This window comes from Mobula birostris, chromosome 8, assembly GCF_030028105.1.
Source record: "Mobula birostris isolate sMobBir1 chromosome 8, sMobBir1.hap1, whole genome shotgun sequence".
In the NCBI taxonomy this organism is placed as follows: Eukaryota; Metazoa; Chordata; class Chondrichthyes; order Myliobatiformes; family Myliobatidae; genus Mobula; species Mobula birostris.
This window is the reverse complement of record NC_092377.1, coordinates 33,859,341-33,884,546: the sequence shown is the minus strand read 5'-3', so window position 1 is coordinate 33,884,546 and position 25,206 is coordinate 33,859,341. Positions and strand designations below refer to the sequence as shown.

The 25,206-nt window shown below is 38.2% G+C and overlaps 1 protein-coding gene across 2 annotated transcripts; it reads left to right on the top strand.

Moving 5' to 3' along the window:
- The first annotated feature begins 12,066 nt into the window (after positions 1-12,066).
- six2a (SIX homeobox 2a) lies at positions 12,067-24,849 on the top strand. Of its 2 annotated transcripts, none has more exons than XM_072267045.1 (4): positions 12,067-12,169; positions 12,561-12,716; positions 22,265-23,086; positions 23,885-24,849. In XM_072267045.1, the coding sequence occupies exons 3-4, from the start codon at positions 22,527-22,529 to the stop codon at positions 24,213-24,215; spliced, it is 891 nt and encodes a 296-aa protein (XP_072123146.1). In that variant the 5' UTR covers positions 12,067-12,169; positions 12,561-12,716; positions 22,265-22,526; the 3' UTR covers positions 24,216-24,849. The 2 variants fall into 2 exon arrangements, with proteins under 2 accessions (XP_072123146.1, XP_072123145.1); XM_072267044.1 differs by having other exon boundaries at positions 22,265-23,092.
- The last annotated feature ends 357 nt before the right edge of the window (positions 24,850-25,206 follow it).

Sequence of the window (25,206 nt, the reverse complement as noted above, 5' to 3'; positions counted from 1 at the left end):
AGCCCATTTCCATTCACAGTAAATTACTTCTGTTTCTTCTCTAAAATACATCACCTCACATTTATAGACGTTGAATTCCTTCCAACATATTTAAATTCTAATCCATTCTGCAACTTATACGATTTTCCAATCCTTCAGTCTCTTTTGATTTACTTAAAAGAGTTGACATGGGAAAAGTTTCCATTGACATAAGAATATATTCATGAAGTTTTGCAATGAATGAAATGCTTTTAATCAACTGGAAATTTTAAAATATCAAAACAAGATATTTGACTAGAAAGCATCAAGTTAGAGTAATTTAAAAGACAGTTGGGTTAAATGAAAGATGAAACATCACCTAACAACGCAGAATATTTGATAATTCGATGGAACAAGTTTAAATCATAACATAACAGAAAAATGGCTCTGCATTAAAAATGGCAGTTTCACGGTCAGAAAAGAAAATTAAATGAAATTCAAAACTAAAATAAGCTGCATTTTCTGCTTTCAGCACAATGAAAGAAGAGAGCAAAAGAGAGAGAGAGATGAAAAGAGGGAAAGAGGAACAGAAGGAAAGATAGAAGGAGCAAAGGGTAAGGAGAAAGACAGAGCACAGTGTTTACATTGCACTGTTCAGTGCCTCAGGGTGCCCCAGTGGCTGTACAGATAACAAAGTACTTCTGAAGTAAAAAGAAAAGATTAAAGATTAGTTTTATTTGTCACATGTACCTCGAGTCATCAAAACATAGTGAAGTGCGCTGTTTCCATCAATGACCAACACAATCCAAGGATGTGCCGAGGACAGTCTTCAAGTGTCACCATGCTTATGGCACCAACATAGGGTGCTCACAGCTTAGTAACCCTTACCAACCCATACGTGTTTAGAATGTGGGAAGAAACCAGAGCACCAGTATTCCAATGAGGAACATATAGGTGTCAATATCTGTAAGTTCTTTGACAGAGAACAATGTGATTATGGTTGAATAAATAGTTTTTATTTATATAGATTGAGAGATAAATACTGACCTGGACAATAGAGATAGCATTTTACTTTGTTTGATTAAATACTTTGCCTAAAAAGTAGGACTGCCACCAATGCAGCACTTCCTCAATTCTGGCCTCCAAGTCTCTGAAGTGTGAACAAACCAATATTTTTCAAAAACAGAAAGCTGAGCAAAGCAACACACACAAAATGCTGGAGGAACTCAGCAGGTCAGACAGCATCTAGGGAAATGAATAAACAGTTGACATTTCGGGCCGAACTCTTCATCAGGCTGAGCAAATATAAGCAATGTTTATATGCTACAAAAATTAAGATTGCAGTCATTAGTAAATTGGTAGTAAAGAAATTTTACTGTAATTCTTAAGGTAATAAAATTGCTGTATATGACCTTACCAGTAGTAAAAAGATGGAGATGATAGGGAGAAGAAGTTCTCAGAGATTATGGAGCCAAGCTTCGAATAAAGAGTGAAGAAAAGTTGGATTTGAGGACAAAACTTAAGAAAAGTTATTATTCAAAGTGGCATGGTACTTATAAAACTATCAAATTTCAGACATATTGATCAGATTAGGCAGCTTATATTTGAGGATTCTAATGGGAAACCAGGGGAAAAAAAAATAACAGAGACTCTGACTATTTTTCCAGAATTCTGTTTAAAAGATATTTTGCCAGAGGTTTGGGAATTGCCTATTGTGGCTTCTCTCTTCATGAAAGGAGGCCAAAAATAAACCAAAGAAAAAATATGAGCTAATTAAACTTACTCGAATTGTAGTTAAAATGCTGAAGTTTATATTATGGAATGAAATTACAAAATTCTTGATGTAATATAATTTAATCAGTCACCATGGATTGATAAAGGGCAGGTCATGCTTTACTAACTTTAAAGAAATATTTTAAAAAATAGAAAGGATAATTTAAATAGAGTTGGAAGATTAGGTACCACAGGGGAGAATAATGCTACATGAAATTCTGGGAATGTGGCACAAGCTCTGATGACAGGACACCATTACAAATTACAATATCATTTATTAAGGTGGGAAATGCATCCTCTGAAAGTCTTGGTGGAAGAGCTGGAAGAGGGACTCTGGTCTTCCTGGGTGCCAATAGTACAACTCATGACCCTAGGAGGGTGATATCAATAATATTATTCACACACTCCCACACACTGAAAGAGGCAGAAAAATTGTACTGGAAATTCATTTACTTGTTCTGCCCTTTAAACTAGTCATTTTCTATATATACCGCTGATTTTTTCACATTTCATTCAATATAGATGCTGCCCACACTCAGCATGGTTTTTACGCAACTTTTTAACAACAGATGGAAAATTATTAGATTCTAATTCCTAAGATGTGCTGTTACCTCACAACTCTAGGGCTGTGGTTTTAGATTGTTGCTTTAGATGTTGTCTGTGTGGATTTGTATGGTTCACAGTGACTATCTAACTAACAACCAATGTTGCATGCCTGTTGTTACTGTTAAAGGACAATAAAGACACTGTTTTCCGGTATTTATACTTCTTTAGAAGTATAAAAGCCAAAATGTTTCCCAGAGAAAAGCAATTATTTCCTAATAACATTGAAATTTGTCGCCTCTGTTTGAAATGGTTTGTCTAAAACTGGCTTGGCAGAACTTTTCTCAGAGCCAACATATTTGTTCAGAGGGAAAGCAGAGGATAATCAAACTAATTCAAATGTTAGGAGCTGAGAAACTAAGATTCCTTCCCAAATAGAAGTATACACTGAAATTTAAATTCAGAAATATTTGATGTTGGCCTTTTTTAATGTACTCACCTGGAAGATCACGAAAAACTTACAGAAAGATCTGCAATGATGAATGGCTTCATGACTGTTGCTACAGGCATGAATAGGTTCATGGCTGTGGACTCACTTTCCGTGAACTTCAGTTCTGAATGTTATTTGATTACTTTTATTGTTTTCCCAATTTGTTTTTTTTCTGCACATTGGGTGCTTGACGTCTTTTTTTTAATGGATTGTATTGGGTTTCTTCGTTCTGTGGCTGCCTGTAAGGAGACGAATCTCAAGGTTGTATATAGTATACGTACTTTGATAATAAATGTACTTTGAACTTTAATAAAAATGTCACATCACAGACATAAATATAGGAGCAACAGAGGTAAGTTAATGGAACTCAAGTCAGGAAAAGGATTCAACTTTAAAAAAAAGATTTTTCTATCACACTGTATATTAGTTCTATATATTTTCTGTTTGTTTGATGACAACATGTCAGGATCATAGCTGTTTAGAAGCAAGATTAAGGTTCCATTTCATATGGATCAACATTTTGCTTTGAGTGCATACACAGCTTGAAATCTCTGACAGGAATTGACATTCCAAGATCCTGTTCTTACTGTCATTAAATATGGATTATGGTTGATCACTATAGATATATTTCTACTATTGATGAAAATGAAATTTCCAAAACTGGGTAAAATTCTGAAAGGCAAGCAATAGCCACCATTCAGAAGAACTGACTAGCGCTTGGAAAAATACTTGTAGGCTTCTTAAGGGCCAGAAATATAATTTCAACATTCATGCTAATCTGAGTCAAGTTCAAGTTTCATTGTCATTCAACCATTCACACGTGGACAGCTGAATGAAAGAGCATGGCTCCAAGGCCAAGGTGCCAAACACAGTACATCCAGTCACAGACAGCACGTGTGATTTCACTGAAGACTCAGACCCTTGCCACTCTGTTACCCAATATTCCTCTGTGACCACAACACACAAGGAATAACTCAACCCTTTATTAATTAAATCAGAAGATATCTCTTTTTAAAGTATTATGTTGTTTATCCTGAGTTCCATTACTCCGGGACTCAGGATGGGACGGATGGTAAAAAAAAGTAAAGATAGCGTGCAGACAGACTGTCAGGAAGGGCAGGCAAGTGATGGGACATAGTCACATCAACAGAGTGAGTATCGGTACATTAGGGATGCAGAATCAAAAAGCATAGCAAGTATGGTATTCAAGGTGTTGTATCTCAATGCGCAGAGTATAAGAGAAAAGCTGGATGATCTTGTTGCACTATTACAGATTGCCAGGTACGATGTTGTGGCCATCACTGAATCATGGCTGAAGGATGGTTGTAGTTGGGAGCCGAAGGTCCAAGGCTACACGTTGTATCAGAGGGATAGGAAGGTAGGCAGAGGGGGTGGCATGGCTGGTAAAGAATGGCATCAAATCAGTAGAAAGATGTGACATAAGATCAGATGTTGAAGCCTTGTGGACTGAGTTAAGAAACTGCAAGGGTAAAAGGACCCTGATGGCAGTTATATGTAGGCCTCCCAACAGTGGCTGGGATATGAACCACAGATTACAACAGGAAATAGAAAAGGCGTGTCAAAAGGGCAATGTTACGATAGCCCTGGGAGATTTTAACATGCCCGGCAATTGGGAAAATCAGGTTGGTAATGGATCTCAAGAGATGAGTTTGTTGAATGCCTAAGAGTTGGCTTTTTAGAGCATTTTGTCATTGAGCCTGCTAGGGGCTCAGCTATGCTGGATTGGGTGTTATGTAATGAACCAGAGGTGATTGGGGAGCTTAAAGTAAAAGAACCCTTAGGAACTAATGATCACAATATGATTGAGTTCAATGTGAATTTCATAGGGAGAAAGTAAAGTCTGACATGGCAGTATTTCAGTGGTGTAAGGAAAATTACAGTGGTATGAGAGAGGAGTGGGCCAAAGTAAACTAGAAGCAGATGCTGGCAGGTATGTCATTGTCTGTGAAGGAAGAGAAGTGGGTGCAGTTGCTATTACAAGGGAGAAGGTGCTCAAAAAGCTGAAAGACCTAAAGGTACATAAGTCACTTGGACCAGATGAACTGCACCCTAGGATTCTGAAAGAGGTAGTGTTGGAGATTGCGGTGGCATTAGAGATGATCTCTTAAAAAATTATTAGCCTCTGGCATGGTGCCAGAGGACTGGAAAATTGCAAATGTTACTCCAATCTTTAAGAAAGGAGGAAGGCAGCAGAAAGGAAATTATAGACCAGTTAGCCTGATTTCAGTGGTTGGGAAGATGTTAAAGTCAATAATTAAGGATGAGGTGATGAAGTACTTGGTGACACAGGACAAGATAGTACAAAGTCAACATGGTTTCCTTCAGGGAAAATCCTGCCTGACAAACCTGTTGGAATTCTTTGATGAGATTACAAGTAGGATAAAGGGGATGCAGTGGATGTTGTATATTTGGACTTTCAGAAGCCCTTTGACAAGGTGCCACATATGAGGCTGTTTACCAAGTTAAGAGCCCGTGGTATTACAAGAAAGTTACTAAAATGTTTAGAGCATTGGCTGATTGGTAGGAAGCAGCGAGTGGGAATAAAAGGATCCTTTTCTGGTTGGCTGCCAGTGCCTAGTGGTGCTCCACAGGGGTCAGTGTTGGGACCACTTCTTTTTTTTGTTGTATATAAATGATTTAGAAGATGGAATAGATGGCTTTGTTGCCAAGTTTGAAGATGATATAAAGATTGGTGAAGGGGCAGGTAGTGTTGAGGAAACAGGTAGGATGCAGAAGGACAGACAGATTAATCTAATTAGGAGAATGAAGAATGGGCAAGAAAGTGGCAAATGAAACATAATGCTGAAAAATGCATGTTCTTGCACTTTGGTGGTAGAAATAAATGCGGACTATTTTCTAATCGGGCAGAAAATCCAAAAATCTAAGTTGCAAAAGGACTTGGGAGTCCTTGTGCAGAGCACCCTAAAGGTTAACTTTAGTCGAGTCAGTGGTGAGGAAGGCAAATGTAATGTTAACATTCATTTCAAGAGGTCTAGAATATAAGAGCAAGGATGCGATGCTGAGGCTTTATAAGGCATTGGTGAAGCCTCACCTGGAGTATTGTGAACAGTTTTGAGCCCTTCATCTTAGAAAGGATGTGCTGGCTTTGGAGAGGGTCCAGAGCAGGTTCACAAGGATGATTCCAGGAATGAAAGGATTATTATATGAGGAACGTTTGATAGCTCTGGGTCTGTACTCGCTGGAATTTAGAAGGATGGGGGGGGATCTCATTGAAACCTTTTGAACGTTGAAAGGTCTAAACAGAGTAGATGTGGAAACGATTTTTCCCATGGTGTAAGAGTTTAGGACAAGAGGGCACACCCTCAGGATACAGAGGCGTCCATTCAAAACGGAGATGCAGAGTACTTTCTTTAGTCAGGGGTTGTGAATTTTTGGAATTTGTTGCCACATGCAGCTATAGAGGCCAGGTCATTGAGTGCATTTAAGGCAGAGATTGTTCGGTTCTTGACTAGATATGGCATCAAAGATTACAGGGAGAAGGCTGGGAAATGGGATTGAGGAGGAGAAAAAAATGTATCAGCCATGATTGAATGGCAGAGCAGACTTGATGGGCCAAATTACCTAATTCTGCTCCTATGTCTTATGGTCTATTACATTTATTTTCAAGTATATACTTGGATGCAAGTGAAAAGGGACATGGCTGGATTTGACTTGAAAATAATTATTTAATTAATGAACTGATTTGACGGGTACTTTTGAGTAGATCAGTATTCAAACTTTTAGTCATATTTTGATTTGTTAATAAATGATTAGCTGGACTAATTGAGATTTATATGGCATATGTATGGCATTTTGTACACTGTTGTGTTATTTCCACAAGCTATTGGCTCTTTAAATCAAATGGATTTTGTAATGCTGTGTGGCTTCTTGCCTAATTATATTGTAAGATTATGTCTTTATGATTCACTGCAATGTGGCTATCCTCCAACTCAAGAATGCCCTCTGACCTGAAAATGCTTGAAGATTCACGATTTCATCATGTGCCATCAGATACTTTACATCCTTCTTTTTACAAACAGTAAGTTTAAGAGTATTCTGATTTCAGTGTTCAGCACAAACTCCAAATGTTTCAACATATCTTAATGAATGCACAGGTATTAATGTTCACGAGGTTAAATTTCTTTATAATATACACCACTACACTGTCAGATTAAATTCTGAAAACAATTTCAATCCAACAATATATTTAGAACATGAAATAAAAATGGTGATGCTGTCCATTTTGGCTTGGTTGAACAGTGATGTTGCTGTTCAGATCAAACTTGCAGTGGATCCTGTTAGACTATCTTCATCTTCAGGCTCCTATACCTCTTCTGCAGACTTCCTCATGTCACACCTATTCTAGATATGTAACATATTCCTCCATCTTCTTATGAAATTTACACATTCAGAGCTTGAAGCTATTAGCAGTGTTTTTCTAGTTTGGTGCTTCATCATTGTCTGGTCTAGGAAGGAAGTGACACAAATATGAGAAAATCTGCAGACACTTGAAATTCAAAACAACACACACAGAATGCTGTTGGAACTCAGCAAGTTGGGCAGCTCCTATGGAAAAGAGTTGATGTTTCGAGCCAGGACCCTTCCTCAGGACTGAAGAAGGGTCCAAAAATCTTAACCAATTTATTGAGAAGGGTCTTGGCTCAAAACATTGATTACTCTTCTCCATAGATATCACCAACTATTTGGCTTGGTCCAGTCACATTGACTGTAGCCTCGAAAGCACAGCAATGCCTCAGCTTGCTCAGAATGCCAAGGAAATCAGCTTTCTGAGGAAGTTGAGACCTGTGACTCTTATCATAGAAAGCATCATATCCGGTTACATCACAACTTGGTAAGGCAACTGCTCTGCCTAGTGTTCCATCCATCACAAAAACCAGCTTTCCATCTACTGACTCTGTCAACAAATCCTGCTGCCTTCAAGCAGGTTTGCGAGAGCTGTTGGGGCAAGCTTTAAGCAAGGTTGGCCGGGGGAATCTCAAGGCCAAGTCTTTGGGTACACTTAAAGTGGAGGTTGATGGGTTCTTGATCAGAAAAGGTGTCAATAGTTATGGAGAGAAGCAGGATAATGAGGTTGAGGGATAAGAATCACTCATGATGGAATGGCAAAGCAGAATTGCTGAGCCAAACAACCTAATTCTGCTCCTATGTCTTATGGTCTGATAGGATAGAGTTTTAGGCCAGATGAGGAGCAGTTGATGTAATGGTCGATGCAATGTCCATACAGATTTTGAGGACAATTGGCAGTGAGAGGGCGTAAATACAGTCAGGCGGATGGGTTGAAACGTGTTTACTTTAATGCAAGAAGAATTAAAAATAAGGGTGATGAACTGAAAGCATGAATCAGTACATGGAATTATGATGTTGTGGCCTTTAGAACATAGAACATGGAACATAGAAACCTACAACACATTACAGGCCCTTCAGCCCATAATGTTGTGCCGACCATGTAGCCTACTCTGTAAACTGCCTAGAATTTCCCTACCATATAGCCCTCTATCTTTCTAAGCTCCATCTAAGAGTCTCTTAAAAGACCTTACTGTATCTACCGTTATCATTGTCACTGGTAGTGCATTCCACACACCCACCACTCCCTGTGTAAAAAAACTTACCTCTGATATCCCACTTGTACCTACTTCCAAGCACTTTAAAACTATGTTCCCATGTGCTAGCAATTTCAGCCCTGGGAAAAAGCCTCTGGCTATCCACACGATCAATGCCTCTCATCATTTTATATTCCTCTATCAGGTCAACTCTCATCCTCCGTTCCTCCAAGGAGAAAAGGCCAAGTTCACTCAACCTATTCTCATAAGGCATGCTCTCCAATCCAGGCAACGTCCTTGTAAATCACCTCTGCATTCTCTCTATAGTATCCACATCCTTCCTATAGTGAGGTGACCAGAACTGAACACAGTTCTCCAAGTGGGGTCTAACTAAGGTGTTATATAAATGTAATATTACCTCATGGCTCTTGAACTCAACCCCACAGTTAATAAAAGCCATCACACCATACACCTTTTTAACAAAACTGTCAACTTGTGCAGCTCCTTTGAGTGTCCTATGACACAGACCCCAAGATCTCGTCGATCCTCTACACTGCCAAGAGCCTTACCATTAATATTATATTCTGTCTTCAAATTTGACCTACCGAAATGAACCAATTCACACTTATCCGGGTTGAATGCCATCTGCCATTTCTCAGCTCAGTTCTGCATCCTATCGATGTTGCACTGTAATCTCTGACAACCCTCCAGAGTATCCATAACATCCCCAACATCAGCAGACTTACTAACCCACCCTTCTACTTCCTCATCCAGGTCATTTATAAAAATCACAGAGGAGGGGTCCCAGAATAGATCCCTGTGGAACACCACTGGTCACCGTCCTCTATGCAGAATATGAACCATCTACGACCATCCTTTGTTTTCTGTGGGCAAGCCAATTCTGGATCCACAAAGCAAGGTCTCCTTGGATCCCAAGCCTCATTACTCTCTGAATGAATGCATGGGGAACCTTATCAAATGCCTTTACTGAAATCCATATACACTACAACCACTGCTCTACCTTCATTGACATGTTTTGTTACATTCTCAAAGAATCCAATTAGGCTCATAAGGCACAACCAGACCTTGACAAAGACATGCTGACTATCCCTAATCAGATTATGTCTCTCAAAATTTCACTTTTGAAGGCTTCCCACTTACCCAGTACACCTTTTCCAGAAAACACCCTGTCCCAATGCACATTTGCCAGATCCATTCTGATACCATCAAAATTGGCCTTTCTCCAATTCTGAATCTCAACCCAAGGGCCAGGCCTATCCTTTTCCATTGACCAAGAAAGGAAATACAAATAATCCTGGGGATTATAGTCCAGTTAATCTTGTGTAAGTGGTGGGCAAACTATTGGCAAGGATTCTAAGGAACATGATTTATGAGCATTTGGAGAATCATAGTCTTATTAGGGATAGCCAGTATGTCTTTATGAAGGGCATGTCATGCCTCACTTGCCTGAATGTGTTTTTTGAGGAAGTGACAAAACAAATTGATGAATGTAGTCTGGTGGATGTGGTGTATATGGATTTTAGTAAGGTGATTGTCAAAGTTCCCCATGGTAGGCTCATCAGAAAGACAGGACATAGGGGATCAATGGAAATTCAGCTGCATGGATTCAGAATTGGCATGCCCACAAGTAATGATGTGCCACAAAAATTTGTCCTAGGACCCCTGTTGTATATGAGCTTTACAAATGTCTACAAATGAACTTGCAAGAAGAAGTGGGGGGGGGAGGATAGTAAATTTTCAGATGATACAAAAGTTGGAACTGTTGCAGATAGCATCGAAGGTTGTTGTAGGTTACAATAGGTGGAGAATTTGTAGATGGAGTTCAACATAGAAAACATTGAAATGATTCTCTTCAGAAAATTGAATGAAGGTGGAGTACTAGATTAATGGCAGGGCTCTTGGCAGTGTAACGGAACAGTGGGATTCCTCAAAGCTGCTGCACAAGTTGACAGTGTGGTTAAGAAGGCATATGATATGTTGGCCTTCATTAGTTGGGAGACTGAATTCAAGAGTAACAAAGAAATGTTGCAGCTCTGTAAAAGTCTGGCTGGACCACACTTGAAGTATTTTGCTCAGTTCTAGTTACCTCATTATGGGAAGGGTGTAGAAGCTTCAGAGAGGGTGCAAAGGAGATTTGCCAAGATGCTGCCTGGATTGGAGAACATCTCTTAGCGTGGAAAGGATGAGTGAGCTAAAGCATTTCTCCTTGGGGAGAGAGAGAGAATTAGATGGATTGTACATATAGTCTCAAGCCCTTGTGAATATTCCCAGTGCAAATCAAAGTACATTGTGCTACTTTCACATGAGTGCCAACCCCGTAACTCATTACAGGCTGCTAACTCAGCTTCCAAAAGTGACTAGGAGTGCTTAAACAGACAAGAAGAGGTTTTTCAGCATTTAGCTAAAGAGATCCTCATTGCATGTGTGTCTCACTTTTAATACCAAAGACTGCAGTCCACCAGGTCTAATTATAGCCATGGGTGGCCATTCAGAATGGGTCAGGAATCTCAGAGAGCTCAGGGATCAGAAACTGCATCCTACCTGAAACTGTCTGTTAAGCCATGTATTCTAAAGATCAAGTTCTCCAAAGCTGTCATCACTGAAATATTTAAAGGCCTTTGCCCACCATTTCATCCTGCATGAAAGTCACGGTCTCCATGATTCTCAGTGCCCTTTCCACATGATCATTCCTAGCTGAAACACCAGATACCTGCAGTACCTCCCAACTTGCTGTTTACTACAGTATTGGAGAGAATACCCTGCCATTCTATGTGTGTAAAAGTAACTTCATCTCCCTGAATTCAGTGAGGAACAGCGGGCATTTCCAGCATTGGAGTGTACTGCTATTGGTGGCCGCTTGCTACTCCCATCAGTTACCCAATTAGCATGTCTTCACTCCTTCAGGGCTCGGCCTGTCTTGCGTCCGCACTGAAGAGCACATCCAGGTCCCTTCCACTGGGAACAAAGGTCCTCTCCCTCTTCTGCGCAGGCTCCTCCTGTTCCCTGTCAACCATATTGTGTTTCTGGTGTCGGGCCGTTAAAGGGGAACGTACCAAAGAGAGGGACGCCCTTCATATTGCCAGTAGAGCTACAGGTAGGATAAATGAGTGCACATCCTTTGGCCCATCTGGTGCTGTTTGGTACATATTTCTCGCAGAGAGAGGGTTGCCCGATTTCTGTTGCTTCTGTATTGTCGATCAGTGTCACTATTCTTTGGGAAGCGATGATATTGTGCGTTCAGGCTATTTGCAGAGCATGAATTAGCGCACCAAAACTGAGCGAAACCCAGATTCTAAACACGAACTGTCAGTAACCTGAATGTGTGATATTATTCAACTGTGACCTTCTAAAATCATCCTTTCGTACATGAGACCCTCCCCACTGACTTTTCATAGCAAGAATTGGTGGCCCTTTGAGCTGTTATCAAAATTCAGGCGAGAGGCAACAGTTCACACCGCCTTAGCTTCATGAAATAAAGAACAGTAAATATGATTTCAATGGCAGAATGTTTGCTAAAGCTCTGCTGACACTTCCGAAAGTTACAAAAAGAAACTCCACCACCCTTCTGTTTTGCATAAGGGGCGGGAGGAAATAACCTGCGGAGTGCTAATTCTGTTCACCGGTGCTGGACGTGGTGGCGTTGTCAGCACCAGTTTGTGTCGGGACCTTGCTCTGTCCGCCGCTGCCGCTGCAGCAGCAGCCCCGGGGATACAATGACTCGCGCACCCTGCTCTCGCCCACACGCGCAGCCCTGGGCTGGGCCACAGTGACCTGGGCGCATGCCAGGCGAAGTATTACAAAGGTAAACTTAAAGAATTCTTTTTAAATATATAAAAATCACATGCAATGCAAATAGATTTTGGAGATAACAACCACGATCAAGCGGGCAGTATGAGGGGCTATTTTCAACTTAAAGCTATTTTTGACTGGGAATGAGACAGTGGCTGGTGCAGACTAATATAGACCAGTCAGGCTAAATAGTGACATCCGTCGGGCTGTCCTGGCTATCGGAGCTCCAGAGCTGTGCAAGCGCATCAAGAAAGTAAGTTTCATTAGTCATTGCAATTGTTCGTTAACTTTCCCGAAGTCTGTGATGGTAACTTTCATTTCAGATTTCTTTAGCATAACTTGTGTTTGTGGTACTCGCCGGAATATTGGATGCAAGGTGAAAATTGACCTTTTTTTCAATCTAGGTCTGTCATGTCCCGATTTGAGGCGGCAAAGAGCCCCATGATGCTTCACGTGCTTAAATCAAACTATCCCATTAGAATCTTGGTTTAATAATTTAGCAAATGATCTAGCCACATTTTCTGGCTGAAACGTGCACGGAGAAGAAACCACAATAAAAGGTGAGTCAAGAAAATAAAGATAATTGAAAAGATGCAAAATATGTCGCACCTGTTCTTCAATCTTACACTCTTCTTGAAAGAAAAACTGCTAATAAATCAAATAGTCCTAAAGAATTATACCTTTGATATGCATAAGGTTTGATATTCTGCTCATTTGGTCATAGTTCGGATAATTAAATTGGTTAGAACTTAATTTTCTTCATAAAACTCGCACCTTTGTTTTGAACATATAATAGACTAAATTGTAGATGCGTAGGGCTGTTTGGATTTAAAACACGTTTGTTTGTAACTGAAGTTGTTTGCACGTCTGAAGAGTAATAAAACACGAAATTTCACCCAGTAATAGGCATTATTCTATTATATAATCGGCGTTATTCTGGAGGCTGGAGATTTGGGTCGGGTGCTATTCCGTTCTAACTAGTTGCAATTCTAATTCCTAATTTCCTATACAGTTGCAATTTTAATTCCTAATTTTCACTTCCAAATTTTTATTGTTTATGTGGCAACAGTTTCGAGCTGTCTTGAGGACATATGACCTTTGTGAAATTCAATTATTTGTAAAAGGTGGATTTGTAATTGTCCCTCGCAATATTCCAACAGCCATTTGTCAGAAAAACTGTCCTCCATTCATAACAAGTGAAAATATGTAAACAATTTCTATTAAAGGTCTTATAAAATTTAAGGTTCTCTGATGGCAAGTTAGTTTAGTAAAGTTGGAAAAATAATACTTCCTGTATTTCACAATATATGCACCTAAGCTAGAAATAAAAGTCTGTGCATAGCCTTTATGTGTTATGAGTTAGTGTGTTCAAAGTAAGTCTTGATTTTATTTACATTGATGAGATTAGTTATTCATAGCACAGTTAAACATTTTACTGCTGCACTAATTTTAAAATTAGGTTTTAATAAAGTATGTTTATAAGAAAAATATTAGTAATCCATGAAGACAAACATCTATACTAAAACTGGACAGTAATTCACAAGAAAAATTACACACAAAATATAACACAGTAAATACTACATTAGTGTGTTTCAAGTGATCATAAAGAATACTGAATATATAATTCTCTATCAGGTAAATCCATCTACGGCATGTAATCAGCCTTTCAGCTTGATTCTCAGTGCTGTTTGAATGGCAAACCTAATTCACATGACTATTTAGTGCTTAACATAGTTTTATCTGACTTATAGCTATCACTCAATATGATGTTTCAGTGAACTATCGGAATGACTTTGCTTCACAAAACTAAGATTATTGTACTATTTCAACCATATGGAATATGAATAAGTTCATTTAAGTTATGAGTTTATTTACAGTTTGTGGCATTTATGTACAATAGTCACATGTGAATATATCCTTTTTCAAGAACTATTGACTGATAGTCATGAAGTTAATTTTTGTAACACACTGCAAAATTATGAAATTAGGAATGATTTGTAGCTATTTCTGAGCTTAAAAACCCCATTTTAGGTTTTGACATAACTAAACTTTATAAATTAAGACAATACTTGTTATTTTTATTTTATTTGTAGTTGTGCCTTCATTTTTTTTATTGTATTTTCCACCAAATCACTGGTGCTCAGTCAGCAAGGCAGCAGTAGCCTATTGTCTACATACAAGCATGAGTTTTCCGGGTTATTTAATTGTAAAAATATTTGGCAGGCTAGCAGAATTATTGTTTTGCATAATATTATTTTTCTTATTTATCTACTCAAAGTGATAGATTGCAACTGGCAGAAATGCAATCATTCTGCCAATAAAATCAACCCAAGATGTCATTTCCTTCACACCACATGAGCATGTACAGTATATATTGATTCAGAAGTTATACTTTCATTAGGTTTAACATTGGTTTCATGGTAATCAGTTATTGTTCAATAATAATGGTTATCAGAGATTTAAGAGTAATGTTTGTTAAAAGTATGTATAACAGAAATGATAACACCAACTATGGCAGTTGGATTCATTCTAGCACTACTTGTCATGAATGAGGGGATCAAAGAATGTTTTTTCTTGTGCTCCTGTGTTCTGAAAAAGAGAAAAATAAATAACTTGTATTCCTACCATTGGGCTTCCTATTTCACTGGATATCTATTTTCTGCTACCAATTGCTTTATCAGTTTGTGACTTGACTCTTTTCCGTAAAGGCAGAGAATATTGGAAATCATAAAAACAGATATAATCAGCAGCTTAGGCAGCATCTGTGGGAAGAGGATAATTTTTGGTCTATATTGTTTTATACAACAGACAGACAGGCAGACAGCTTATCAAATGCAGCACTAACATAATGAAAAGACAATTCACCTTGTCATTTCTCTGTTTTTCTCCTTATTCTTTACAACATACATTTGCAAATAGTCACTTCCTTTTTAATAGCTGACTAGGTTCTGTTTTGGCATTGTTTCTAGCAGTTGGTGTAACAATTCTGAATAAAAGATCTTCTAATCTCTCATTTTTGGAAGAATATTTATTTGTGTCTTATGGACAGCAACTCAGTGAGAATGATTTTTCTTTTCTCTTCTCAATTACAAATGAATCAAAGCCCTTGCTCTCCTTTACTACTTTATTTTAGTCAGACTACATAACATGGAAAACACTTTTTTCATGATTGTAAACTTTCTGGAATTCCTTGAATGGCTCCCTGATTTTTTTTTTGTTGCTTTATTTTGATTTCAGTCAATTTTGCAAGTTCTCAGTTTCTCCCAAAAAGTTTTTGGTAAAGAATAGACATCATTTTACATAATGGGACATATAGTGAACAGAGGTCTGTTCAAATGCTGACTAGGGCCCCAGTGTCCTATTTCTAGCACTGAGCTACATTATGGAATTCCACCAGCATGTACCATAGCAGTATACCAGATATATGACAGCCAGAGAGCAAAGTATCTTAAATTCCCACCTTTGTTACTAAACAATATAATTTGTACTTGCCATACATCCTAAACAAAATTAAACAAAAATACCTGTTGAATTGCCTAGTCCATCGTCTAGGTTAAAATGATTTGAGCCAATTTTAATTTCTTTATTTCTAATTGTAGGCCCTATATTTTCTGAACAAATATCAAAATGTTTAACCAAATAATTACATCAATTCCATCCTGGATTGACAGGATAGTTCAGCAAAGACCAAACATTGACTCAATGGGCCAAAACATCATCTACTGCATTAATAAGTGATTCCATGATTTGGTGATTTTATTTATTCAATTACAACTTAATTGATTTCCGGAAACTGATTAATTTAGCTTTTCTCAGCTTACTGAGGACAACTGATCATTCCTATTGAAAAGTTACAGCCTCATGTTATGCTATGATATTAATTTAGTTTCAAGTTTATGCTGCAGAAAAGAACACATATAGTTGTTATCTAATCATTGTTTTTAGATTGCGTTGGAGAATTAAGAGTATAAACATTTCAGAATTCTTTCTTAACAGAATAAATGAGAGAGGTAGGTGTGATTGCAGAATAGCATACACAGTATGCAACGGCCGTAAAGATGAGAATCTTACCCTGAACCTACCTATATTATTTTGCTTAATGTTTACTCTGATATTAGTGTTGATCTCACTTTCCAACTACTTATGCCTGTTTTGTTGTTAATGTTCTTATGATTAATCTCCTTGTATAACCAAATTTGTTGTTGCCGTGTTAGGACCGTTGCGCATAATTTGTATACATTCAGTTCATTTCCATCACTAATAATGTATCCATTCCATCTCAGTAAATACATACTGTATTTTCACATAGATGTTAAAATATAAGACTGTTTGCACTTTGAGTTGATCCTTCAGTCATCTAGTCTGTCCTTCATTTCCCCCAACAGTAAACATACTATTGCTTAAGGCTACAGCCTCTCAGTGTGACGCACTTCATTTTTAAACCAAGGTGGCCTTTTAGTTATAGACCTTTTGCTAATTTTTAGTATATTTAATATAATTTATGTGAGACTGGCTAGGACAGAATATTGTATTTCATAAATGTAGAACAGTTAATGTCAATTTTAATTATTTCCACTCAGCAAACTGCTCTATTTATTTTACTCTGCTAAAATTCTTGTTTTTCTTTTACATTTATTTATAACAGAAAAAAAATCTATTCAGGAATTAATCAAGATTGGTTGCGCAGAAATTGATAATAGCTTTCAACTCATAAAGCATGATGTAATCAGCAATACCTGTGTAACTTTCTATTCCACAATGCAGGGTCATCTGGTTTATATTAGGAAGTTTGGATCAATTGAACATAACAACCAAACCAATAATATTAATAGCATTAATAATGAGTGGAACTGCAAGCCATTTTGCATTACAGAATATGTACATTTTAAAATGTATGTGAAGAATTTTTTCATATTTTGAAAATATATTAAGTCTGTTATCTTTGAAAGTAATAAATATTTCACCGCCCATTTAGATCGTATTTTAAATAATACCAAAAGCTTTAGGAATTAAAGAAAAACATAAATGCATTTGAACCAGATAAAAACATTATTAATTCAAATAATATACCGACTTGATATAGATAGCAAATGAGCAATAATGATCAAAGGAATTTATTGTGGGGCATTTGTGCTGAATCCTCAGCTAAAACAAAAAAAGGAGTGTATTCAAAGTGGTTAATTTATAAAATTATATACTCTATATAAATAATTAAAATATCCTGCACAATTTAACAGAAATTAAAGTTATAAGATTTTTAATAGAAAGTATATTCCAACATTTGGCAAGGCATTTATTCAAACAAATTTAAGCATGAAAGAAAACATTATAACTTTGAAACATCCTGATTATTTATACAAATGAGCCATTGCGTAAGGTGGAATAAGAAGTGCAATTGCAATAATCCTTGTATATTAAATCTGTAAACTATGTCACAATTTACTACCAAGTGACTTACTGTATGAATCATTGTACAAAGCAAACAAATTAATCAATTATTAGATATGTTTTGATTGCATAAGATGGTAGTAATGCCTTCAATTATTAAGTAAAATTTTGCTTTGTACTAATCCATTGTACAAAAAAAAATAAATTCTTTGTGTTTATGAGTACTAAATGCTTATGTGGAACCAGCCAACAGAACATTTGTTGGTGATATTTTACAAGTGATCGAAACTTAATTGTACAACAAAAGTATAATTGCATATGTAATGTTTTTGAGACTTTAAACTAGGGACAATAATTGCAAAATAAATATCTAAATAATTGTACTATTCCAATGGCTCAAAGATGTGAAAATTGTATGACGTTCAATCATTATTAAACCATTCATGTGTTTCATGTCTATCATCGAGTTTGCAGTTTTCAGATAGATTAAGTTATTTGATTTTCAAACCTAACATATTGCAAAACTGTAACTGCTTTTCTATGTGGCCCATCACCATCACCAGTACACGTATACATGCTCTTTATGTAGTATTGGTACGTCACTGACATTTTTTTTCTGCATTTTGCTTATTTGGTTATGCAACTAACCAACCGTTCTGCCACAGCGGGAAATGGAATATAGCAAATGTTAAGTATTTCAGAAATGTTATGAAGTAGAGAGTAATCTCTGTAGATGTTATCTTAAAAACTTGAGCTCCACGGGGAAGTACCTTTATTGCGATCGATCTTTTGAAGGGAGACACGGACTGGATCTGTTTGTAGTATCTTATATAAACCAGAGTTACAAATCACTTGCAATCAGCAGCTTCCTATGGCGTATCCTTGCCCAAAGTTCCTAGTACTGTATTGTCTTGGCCCGCCTATGTCATGGTTAAAAGGGGAATGAACAGAAATCATTAAAGTGGAGTTTTACAAATCGGAGGTCGGACCAATATTGTTCGGTCAGATCTGTTCTACTACCAAAAAAAGCTTGATTTACTGGAGTTAGAATGGCATATGTGAGTGACTAAAGGCGACTCGGGGATCTTTTTTATTCGCACGAGGGGATTTGAATATTCATAATACATTATGTGACACACGACGCTGGGAAGAATATTTCGGCAAAGAACTAATTTTTTCAAAAACGTTATTCATACCAGAATTGATAGTAACAGAAAAGGTAAATTTCCACATGTAGAGATTCGACTCTCAATTTGCACGCCAGATTACGTATTTGCACTTCACTTTTAATCCTGCCTATAGGCGAATTAGTAGGCAGAATATTCTATTTATTTTGGGGAATAATTGACAGAGTATTGAACATTGCAAGGGAGATACCACGAACAGTTAACTCGAGTTTCCCCTGTCCACAATAAATGAGAACATTTACAGTTACATCAGTCGCATTCGTTAGTTAAATTCTGGTAAATTAAATATACGCAAACTTTTGGTTAGGATTATGGTATTTAAATTAGTAATGATTTAGATTTGAAGGCTTAAAATATATTTTTGCTTAAGTAATGAAACATCGTGAAATGAAATATTACACTACATAATAGGTTGTAATTTTCCAATATCAATAGGAAGGAGCTACTATCACTTTAGTTTGCTTCGACATCTTGGAACAATCAAGCAAATTAAGGCCGGTCGACCTACCAGCTTCTCGGGTTAGTAGTAGGAGGTTGTCAAAATACGGGGCAGCCATTAGTAGAAACGTGATATCCATTCATCAGCAAGTCTAATCACTGGTCAGGCTCAGCCGAACCCTCAAGCCTTCCATTCTCAGATATGCAGCCCCGGCAAGAAGGAGTTTACAAATATTGTCAAATTGATTCTAGTACTGTCATTGAGTCCGTCATTCGCTGTTTGCCCCACGAAGCCTTCCGCTGCTTGTTTTGCTCCCCACTTAAAGAACAGGATTAACTTTCACTCTTAATTGAACAGGCATAGAATGCCGATGAGATTTTCCATGTCTCCTTTTAGCGACTATAATTTTCTATATTCTAAGTATACAATGCGTTATTGGTATAATTACCATTTTAAATATTTTGCGTTTATTTGAAAATCCAGGAATCCACAATAATAGACATATGCTATTTTTATTAACCCTACTGTTTTATTGTCAGTACTATTCGGTTCCTCGGCGTTTCTCACTGCGTTTGTAATATGTCAGTATTGGTGAAGCAAGCAATCCGGCGTATGGAGTGAATTAGGGTGAATATGCCTCAGTGTTGTTGTTTTAAGATCCAAGCTCATGATAAGCAAACCTAATTGGTATAAGTGACAGAGCTAATGCGGAAATAGCTGTATTGTTATTCTCTTGCTCTTTCCTTTTTCCCTCGCTTCCGGATTAAAAATATGTTGACTTCCACTTATAATAGATCTCTCCCTTTAAAAAAATAACCGACGTTATACAGTTCATTGCCTTATTTGTGTATGTGTAGTCAAAAGGTATGGAAAATACTCTGAATTTGGACTTGTGCAAAGGTGCAAACTTTCGATTCTCCCCTCGGGTGCCCTATAATATTAATAACGGAATTAATATCCGACTTCGCCCATGTAAAGGGTCGATCCACTTTGAAGCGCCCCTAATGCACAGCAGACCCGAAATAATTCCGAGCAATAAAATCGCGCACAAGTGCTAGCTCATAGTGATCAGCGACTGTTGAAGTATAACAAAAATGCTAACTTTTGGAGATTGCTAATATTATCTGAAATCTAAAGTAAACGACTTAATGATGTTTTTTTTTCTTCTTTGGAAAATACAGTGAACGCCTTCTGCAAAACCTTTTTTAAAAAGGGGTTAAACACGAGCCAAAAGCAAATACTTCAGAATAAGTCGGAAGAAATTTCCGAAATTAGTTGAGATGAATGTGCAGGTTTGCCGGATAAGTTAAAAATGAAGAAACTGTGATGGAATCATAAATGAGGCAGGCCCCCTTTACACGGCTCAGAAACTAAATAAATATGGACAATTAAGTTGTAACCACAGCGGATAATTTATTTGTTGTGCTCGCTAAACATAATATAAATGTTATGTTTTCGATAATGGTTTGCCTGTGTAAATGCTGGTGGTGAAATACTTCGATAAAAACGAGAGCAGTTTTAGCTGCAGTGAAACGTTTTATTTCCTATGTTATCAAAGATCCCCAAGCTGGGGCTGTAATGAAAATTGGCAATTCGCTAATAGCTACTAAAGGCTTTGTTTCCCAATAAACTTATCTGTGCGGCTTGCCTAATTTACCAAAGAGCGGGAAGACGAAAGATTTTTCAACTCGTCGCCGGTAAAGAGAATGAGTGTTCTATAGCAACAATGACTGCTGCGTAGGCACTGTGTGAAAGCTAGAATGAGAGATTTGGTTGCGGCTTTGAAAGTAAACCTGTCGGAATAAGCATCCACGCTTTTTTTTTTAATTCGATAGGTACATTCTCGCCTTGTTTATGATTCAAAGTGCTCCTGACCAACACGCTGGAAGAGTTCATTACTTGCATGGAGAAGCACTTGGTCGATCCAATTTTCTGGTCTTTGCTGAAGTTGTGACCGGTTACCGCAGATTTGTAACTTTGCTCCTGGCAAAAAAAAGCAGCTGTTTGCTTATTCCGACCATTGCCCCCACACAAAAAATAACACGCGCGCACAGACCATCATCGCCATTCTTACCTCCCCTTTAGTACTGAATGTCATGAAACGAAAGCTCACTTAAGGATAGATCAGGTGTAGGTTATAGTGATCTGCTGTGGCCTTTAATCTCCTTTCCTACGTGAAAAGAACGCATCACGGCACTTTGCGAATTTCTGAAAGTAAGTTTACGGTGGGAACATATCCCGATTAAAAAAATATCGCGTTGCTATTTTGATGAAATCTTAGAACGCTGAAATGTAGCTCTTCCCTTAACGATTCGTGAGAGTTCTTGTCAACAAAATAGTACTTCCATCCTGTGAGTTGTTGGCTGCACTTTAAGTACACTCGCGTCTTTCCAGTGCTACACCAACTAGCGATATCATGCACACTATTGTGGTGAAATATTACATGTTTGTTTAAATGCGGCCATATGATAATTTATGTTCCTCTATGAAATAATGAGTCGATGTCTGTATTATCAAAGTCGTAGTTCTATCCAGCCTCGATTGAATGAAAAATAGATTCCCTCGATGCCCTCCCCGTTAGAAAAGCATTATGGGAGTTGTATTTCAACTACAAGGGTCGAAGTATTGCGGAATATCAAAGATGTAACTACAGATACCAGATCCCACCACGATCACGTCCCCGCGTTATTTCCAGATCACTGGCGCCACCCTTGTGTTCTTCTGCATCGTTGCCACGAGGAAAAAAAAAGCGCTTTTTGCGCGGCTCACTGCGATGTCAATCATCCAGGGGGCTCCATGAGGTCCTTGTCAAAGCAACTGAAACAAACAAATAAGCAGCAAAAGAACAACAAGAAAGATAAGTTTGTCATAAGACTAATAAAGCGGATCTTGTTCTCGGTGTAGTCGATTCGATTGTCAGGCCGGAATCGTATAACGCAGTGCAGTGTTACAAGGTAGGTTTTGAGTAGAGCTGGCGCTGCAATCTGTTAGCTCAGCGAAGGAGACACCTCAAAGGGGATCGGGTTACTTTGAGTGACAGCGTTTCCATGGCAAATAATTTGACTAACTATTGTCTTATCCTCACTATCCGTAGGTCAGATAACCAACCAATCAAATCCTACATAATGACTATTCATGCCAACTTAGAATAATATTATTAAAAACGAAGAGAGAACACTCTGGACGTCTTCAAATGCAGTGTGTTGGGACTTCTGTGAAAGAAAGATTTTTATACGTCTACAACTAAAAATTACTGGTAGAGACCATAACCTTCAATTGAAGAAGAGACACAGAATACTTTTTTTTCCATTGAGGACCTGGATGTGTTTTTTAGACTATCTCACGGCGGGGGAGATATGTCGATGCTTCCAACTTTTGGTTTTACTCAAGAGCAAGTGGCGTGTGTGTGCGAAGTTCTCCAGCAAGGGGGTAACATCGAGCGGCTCGGCCGCTTCCTGTGGTCATTACCAGCCTGTGAACATCTGCATAAAAACGAGAGCGTTCTCAAAGCCAAGGCCGTGGTGGCTTTCCACAGGGGCAACTTCCGCGAACTCTACAAGATCTTGGAGAGTCACCAGTTCTCTCCGCACAACCACCCCAAACTGCAGCAGCTGTGGTTAAAGGCTCACTACATCGAAGCCGAAAAGCTGCGGGGGCGGCCGCTGGGGGCCGTGGGTAAATACCGCGTTCGGCGCAAGTTCCCATTGCCGCGCTCTATCTGGGACGGCGAGGAGACAAGCTATTGCTTCAAGGAGAAATCGCGCAGCGTCCTGCGGGAATGGTATGCACACAACCCGTACCCTTCGCCTCGGGAAAAGAGGGAGCTTGCCGAGGCTACCGGCCTCACCACAACACAGGTCAGCAATTGGTTCAAGAACAGAAGACAGAGGGACCGGGCCGCCGAAGCCAAAGAAAGGTACGAGTAAGTAAAGAAAAATAAACTTTTTAAAAACTTAATCTCGCTTGTAGCAAACCGCAGCGTTTCTTGTTTGCAGCATTCTGACTAATCCCTGTGCTTCCTCCGCGATTAATTCAAGAGCGATTCACGGCTCTTCTATTATACCCACGTCCCTTCAAAAAAAATGAAGTACGACCGAGCTGACAGTGATATCGGAAACCAGAATGGTTCTTGTTTGTGTGCAATACAAATCTTTGCACTGCTCCCGAAAGGCGGAAGATGCGGCTGAAGCAAAACAAAAGTTTTGTAAAACTTTTCTTTTCCTAATGCCAAGAACCGTTAAGTAAAGACGACCTGTACGGCGTGTCATCTTGCTATTCTGACACACGTATGAATTATATTCTACTCTCGCCGTAGGTCACGATAGCAAATACACGTTTCAAAATTAGCATTTATTGTGTGTTTGGTCATCGATCGAGGTCTCCGTGTTTTAGTTCGGTCCGTATGGCGAATATTTTCATAAATTAAGCAGATTAGAAATTTGAATTAACAGTGGGTAACTTTCTTCGCCACTCCCAACGTCATTTATCCACCAACTAATGCTAATAAATCAGAAAACTGAGAAGCCTGAGGTGTTATGTGATATTACAACCCCTTGCTCTTGGCGTGTAGTCCGTCAAGTAAGCGAACGCACATTTTGGGTATTTTGATATAAAGGGTTCCGTGTATTAGTAAATGTTAATAGTTAAATTTTGCGCTTCTACGATTGGGAAGACACTTCCTCTTTATTTTTTTTTTGTTTCGTTCTCCACGCAGAGAAAACAGCGAGAACTCGAATTCCAATGTTTCAGCCGGCGGCCACAACCAAATGAATCCTTCAATGAATGGGAACAAAAACATGTTAGCGAGCTCGGACGAGGAAAAGACTCCATCCCAAACGCCAGATCACACTTCGAGCAGCCCCGCACTGCTATTGGGATCTCTGGGCCAAAGCTCCAACTCCAGTATGCAGCCATTGCACTCTCTGGCCGCGCCCCCGGGTCCTAGTGCCGTAGCGGTACCCAATTCAGATGTTATACATCATCATGCTTTACAGGACTCTATGCTCAATCCCATGTCGTCCAATTTAGTTGACCTTGGCTCGTAAAAAAATGCAAATTTCCTTTTACCTTCGAACAAGTAAAGACGCTCTCAAGATTATCCTTTATATATTTTACTTGACATTTAAGCGATGTGCATAAAAAAAACTAGCGGATATTTTGTCAGCCAAGGGAAAGAATGATGGATATAGCAATTCGAGTTTTAAGGTACTGTATTAGATCACATAAGAGATTGGTGCAGCAAAGTCTTAAGGTTTTTTTATATAATGGATGATGATTTGTTTAGACAGACACGTTTTTATTTTACTGGTCACTAATTCACGATCTGGAATTCTTGCTCCCACTTAAAATTACACTACATATCTATATATCCAGGTTAACAAGAGTGAATAGGTTTGTAATCGCGTGCAAAGCGAGCATTTTAAGTTTTGATAAAAATAATAAAAAATCACGCTGTAGGAAGATCATTTACCTGTAGGTGAAACCTGTACAGAAAGCTGGCTTTCCTGTAGTAGAATGCGTGGAACGTTTAATCGCAGCTATATTGGACTGAAACAAATCAGTAAAAAATAAGCAAGCATTATGAATTATATCGGTCTACAAGAAGGAATACTCACGCGCTGGATAAGAATTGTTTTATTACTGTTTATATTACGTGACTACAACCTTTGGGGGGAAATTCTGCTTATTTTATAATAAAAATAAGACACATCTAAGGTCTGAAACGTTTACTTTCTTCCCTCCCGCCCATCAAATACTGTATTAAGCTATAATTTAATTATGTATATTTTAATATCAACTTCAAAGTGGTTTTATATTTCACGATAACTGCTAAACTGCTTATGCAATGAATGGTAGTCTCTTAGCTGTTGCCTTTCCCGTAACTATGCTTCACGCTAATAATGCGCATTAGATATAAACTAACTGTTGCCACCGCATTTGTACGAATGTTCTAGAGAATTATTTTTAATCTGACTATGGCGTTATAATTTTAATATTCATAAAGTAGTATTGGATTTTAAAAAATCAAATGAATAA